The sequence below is a fragment of the Trichoderma evansii genome (genome assembly GCF_050947405.1).
Source record: "Trichoderma evansii strain SZMC 28006 chromosome Unknown GGI43scaffold_10, whole genome shotgun sequence".
Lineage (NCBI taxonomy): Eukaryota > Fungi > Ascomycota > Sordariomycetes > Hypocreales > Hypocreaceae > Trichoderma > Trichoderma evansii.
In genome coordinates, this window is record NW_028145196.1 from 182,563 (window position 1) to 187,006 (window position 4,444).

Consider the following 4,444-nt stretch of genomic DNA (forward strand, 5'->3'; position numbering starts at 1 on the left):
ACATCGCTCAAGTACCTTTTTACCGTCTGGGCATAGCACTGCTGCACTTGGAACCAACAGAAGAAGCTTGCAGAGTCATGAATCTGTTTGCGAGTCTGCGTTTACTTTTACTCCCTTGTCGAAATGGGCAGAGGAGTCAAAGTGGTATTGCAGGTGTTTCGGCCATGTTGGTGGCTCCTCTAGGTCGGCGAACTCTTTAATTAGCATTTCCTATTTTTTCTCTCGTTTGTTGGTCCGTTGGTTGGTTTCCTCTTTTTGCTGTTCCGGAGCAGAGAGGGGCTCACCTTACAAGTACAAAGCAGAATCTGATACATATAACGTCTTTTTGGCGGAATAAATGCCGTTCAATGTCTTGGGGCTAAAAATACCTGGCTTATTTCCGGAATTTCTTTTCGCATGTCTCGCGGTCTTACCTGCGCGAGCAAAGAACGAGAGGTACTAGATGGGAGGCGTATAATGGGGCTCTTAGGAACCGGGGCTCGCCGGCAACTATAGACGGGTTCTTAGAACAGAGGTTCAGACGCATGTCTCACGGCAAACGGTGCTAGTTTGCCTTGGTTCAATTCAAGTCAGTCGATGTGTGAATCCTTCCGCTTACATGCTGCATCGTATCCGCCATGAATTGGAAAAGAGGGCGTTCGAGCTCAGGTCCAGGCGATGGCATGCGCTCGTCGCAAACGCCTTGTGAGCCCTACCTGACCGAGTTGATGCACATCCCAAATGGTCACCGGTTGCCATTCCGTCGCGGCTCATGCTGTGCGCCGTCTAATATTCCGTCCTCTGAGCCGGGCCCAGACGAATTGCCGGATTGGGCCTGCACGTCATTGCCTGGTTGGAGCTCTGCTTGGCGTCTGTCGCAGCCTCTGAGCTCTTGGAGGACCCTCCTTCGCGGTCCCGCTCCGCACCCCTGGTCCAATATCATTAAGTCTCCCACGTTATACATTGTGTTACTAACGCCTTTTACTTCGTATATACCTCGGAATGCTGTAGGGCTTGTGCTGTATCAGTAGCTGTGCGAGAGGCACAATTACTGGGCAAAGGCACATTAATAATTCAAACAACTTATTGCATCTCTTCTCTTGCGTTTCTTTCTCTTCGTCCTGTTGGGTCCTTAAAGCCTTGGGTACTATACCTACCTTCTTAATAGGTACCTAATATTGCTAGCAGGCACCTGTACGGGCGCTTGTACCGACTACTGGTACTCGTACTTCGTACTTCGTACTTCGTATGTGAGACGAAAAAAGAACAGATCGTTGGCTGTGCGCGCACCCGTCGGAGCCGGCGCACTAACTCAACCGCCCGGTTTTTCAGGCCGGATCCGAAGCTGTCATTGGCCGACTTTGTGTGTGGGCGTGTGCATGCAGGGGTGAGGAAGATGAAATTGAATCTGGCATACTGGTCTGGTGGAAGTACAAGCACTATTAGCAGCAGAAAAGCAATATAGCAGTGGACTTGCAGCACTTGTATTCTCACTCTTCCTTCCGCGCCCTCCCTTTTTGTTGCTCCTGGCTTTTGTCGATATTGCTGTCGTTGCCTTGTCTTTGCACTGGCTCGTATATCTTCTCCTGTGTTGCCCATGTCCCGAAATAGCAGCAATGGATCATGATCGAGGGGTACTACCTGCTCCTTCGCACAAATGCGCCTGTGCCGACGCGCGATTGGATAGGTTTCACAAAATATGCAATGAATGCATGGCGGGCGAGACAGCGTCTGCATGGTACAGGGAACATCGAACGCTGATTCTGGTTCTGGTGCTGGTTCTGGTTCTGGCTGCTTTCCGCCAGAGCAAGACCCCTGGCCTGGCAAAGCATTTATCCACTATCGAAGCTGTGCAGTACAGCAAATTATCCAGAGCAGGTCCAAAGTGGCATTTCGTGCAAGACTGCTCCATCCGCGGTCCGGCACAATGCTTAGAGACAATCTGTTGGAGAGGGCGCACAATCTAAGAGCTTTGAGCGAGCCCGCAGGCCTTGTCCTGGCACCAACATGAAGCGGAGCAGCAGCAGGAGCGCTGTAGCCCACTCTGTTGTAAGGTGTAGATTGCCCAGCAGGTACTCGTACTCCGTCATGGTAGCATTGCTCCATAGTGGCGGTGGTACTCCATACCTACCAGAAGCACTCTAAATTGCTGTAGCGGCAGTTGAGAACAGGCATCGCCTAGGCCCATACTAGCAGAAAACCGAGAACGAGAGAGATGATCAGATCAATAGGTAATATAGCACCTACTAGGCAGGCATGTGCATACATGCAGCCTGTGCCAAGAGCATGGCCTAATATGAGGGTGAGAAAGCTTGCTTTAGGGGGCTACCCAGCAATTGCTGCAGTTAGATTCTGACCAAACTCCACTGTATCTGCCTTGCGCCCACTGAGCCGCCCATCTCTTTGATTGCCCACGACCACCACCTGCGCCAGGGATTGGGTGCTTCATGGGACGGAGCCGATCCGCTGCTTGGCCAAACCAGATTTCCGCATCCTCTGGCTCCGTACGGAGTGCCGTGCCTCGTTATCGATCTGGCGCAACGGGATTGGCCTGACCTACGAAGCCCGCCGTAATTCTCCGTGCCTGTTCAGCGAACCCCTCGATCTGGTGTAAGATGTGCGCCAAGGTGCGGTAATGACCGCTGCAATAATATCCTTATCTGCGTTCTTCTTTATTCATGTGCGTTACGGGAGGATCAGACAGAGACACGGGCAGGCATGGGCGCCTGATATGCAGTAGTTTATCCATCTCTCTCACCTTCTCTCCTGCTGTATAGTCCAATATCACTCCCTCCCTGTATATGTATGGATATGTAGGCATCGTGCAAGTTGTTAGCTGGCTTGCCCCCTCCCATCCCCAGACCATACCGGAGGGCTTGTAAGCCACATGCATCCAATGATTGACTCTGCGCATGCCGCGAAAAGCCTCAGCCCACAACGACAAGCACGCCAGAGCAGTTTTCAGACAGGCGCTGCAGGCACCGTAGGTAGGCACAGCGTCAAATCACGGTCCGGTCTTCTTCTAAAACTTGCTTTCTAGGGCTTTGTGGGGGCCAAAGCAGACGTCTTGTCCATCTCTTTCTGCTCTCGCCTGCGTCGTGGACAACCTCATGGCTTCGCTTAGCAACCTGGTCCCTTGCTGGCTGGCCCTCCGGCACTCCCACGCGCCCTTGGAGGCTTGCGGCACCGTTTTCTTAGTTCAGCCCGGAAGTCAACGTCGTCCAAGTGCGTATATCCTGGGAGATGTGATGGTGATAGGCACTTGGTTCAGCCTCGCACGGAACGAGAGGCTTCCGTAAAGCACCTAGCACTGGCGATAGAGTCATCAAAGTCACCCACGCTCAGCGCTGCTTATACCCTGCCCGAGCCCTGGTCTGGCCCCCGGAACGAGCGCCGCGTACTTGGGACTGAAGCTGAGAAGATCCTCCATGTATGCCAGCTCGTAATAAACACGCCAATCCAATATATACAGAGCAAAAGCAACGAAAAGAGTGTGTGATGAAGGCCCAGATGGGGACCAGGGCAGCAGACCAGGTACGGGATACCAGCAGCGCCACGAAAGTTTGGGGGCGCTTCAGGTAGCGCTACCTGCCCCATGAGCCGCTTTTTCAAGCTTCTGACAGCATCTGGCAGGTCGCGGGCTGGCTGGCACCCGGACAACGGCCCAAATGGAAGCCGATGTGGCCGGATTTGTCTACTGGCAGTGGCTGCCGACAGCGCAGGTGGTGACGGCCAGGCCTGAGGTTGCGCGCCAGGCCTGATTCGGCGCCAATCTCAGCAGCCAGTACGTACTGCGTGCCTTGCCCAGTCTGGATGGGGATGGCAGCCTGGGCCCCATCGCACTTGCCTGGGAATGAGCATGGGTATCGGGCTTTGAGCTACTTGCACCCTACACCCCATGGCACCCATCTCACCCCTAGTGATAGCGGCACGCCTCCAGTCTAAAAGCTACTCGTACATGCTTTTTTTCAAGCCTCCCACCAGGGCCGGCATGGAAGCATCACCACCCCCCTTTGAAATGTCTGATCCATGCTCCTTTTCGTGCTCTTCTTCGCTCCTCGTTCTATTCACCCCACTCTGCTTCCACTGGTAGAGAACTCTGTCTTGCCTTTTCCCACACGCACACCCCTCCGCCTCGCTCGATGAAAGACCAAGACTAATACCGTCCCGACAGGCGGCTGTTGGCTTGACCAGGATCTCTTGAAGGGGCTTTGCTATTGCGTTAATCGAACCTGATGGTGGTGCCAGACGCCCACACACCCTGCGCCTCTGCCCTACCATGCCATTTACTCGCAGTGTGGTACCTTGAGATGTACGAGCGCTAGTATGAACCTCTGCGTACCTGGTGGTCCCGCGGATTGCATCTTGGTTTGATGGACGATCCGAACTGGACCCCAGTAACCCACGATATAGCCACAGCTATATCTTTGTCGGTAGCCCCCAACATCTCCATCCGAGCTTCTGG

At 53.7% G+C, this 4,444-nt stretch overlaps 1 protein-coding gene across 1 annotated transcript; it reads left to right on the forward strand.

Moving 5' to 3' along the window:
• The first annotated feature begins 454 nt into the window (after positions 1-454).
• Positions 455-1,192, forward strand: GGI43DRAFT_43559 (uncharacterized protein). Its single transcript, XM_083209833.1, has one exon. It carries the CDS (start codon positions 618-620, stop codon positions 1,008-1,010), a length of 393 nt encoding a protein of 130 aa, XP_083060403.1. The 5' UTR covers positions 455-617; the 3' UTR covers positions 1,011-1,192.
• The last annotated feature ends 3,252 nt before the right edge of the window (positions 1,193-4,444 follow it).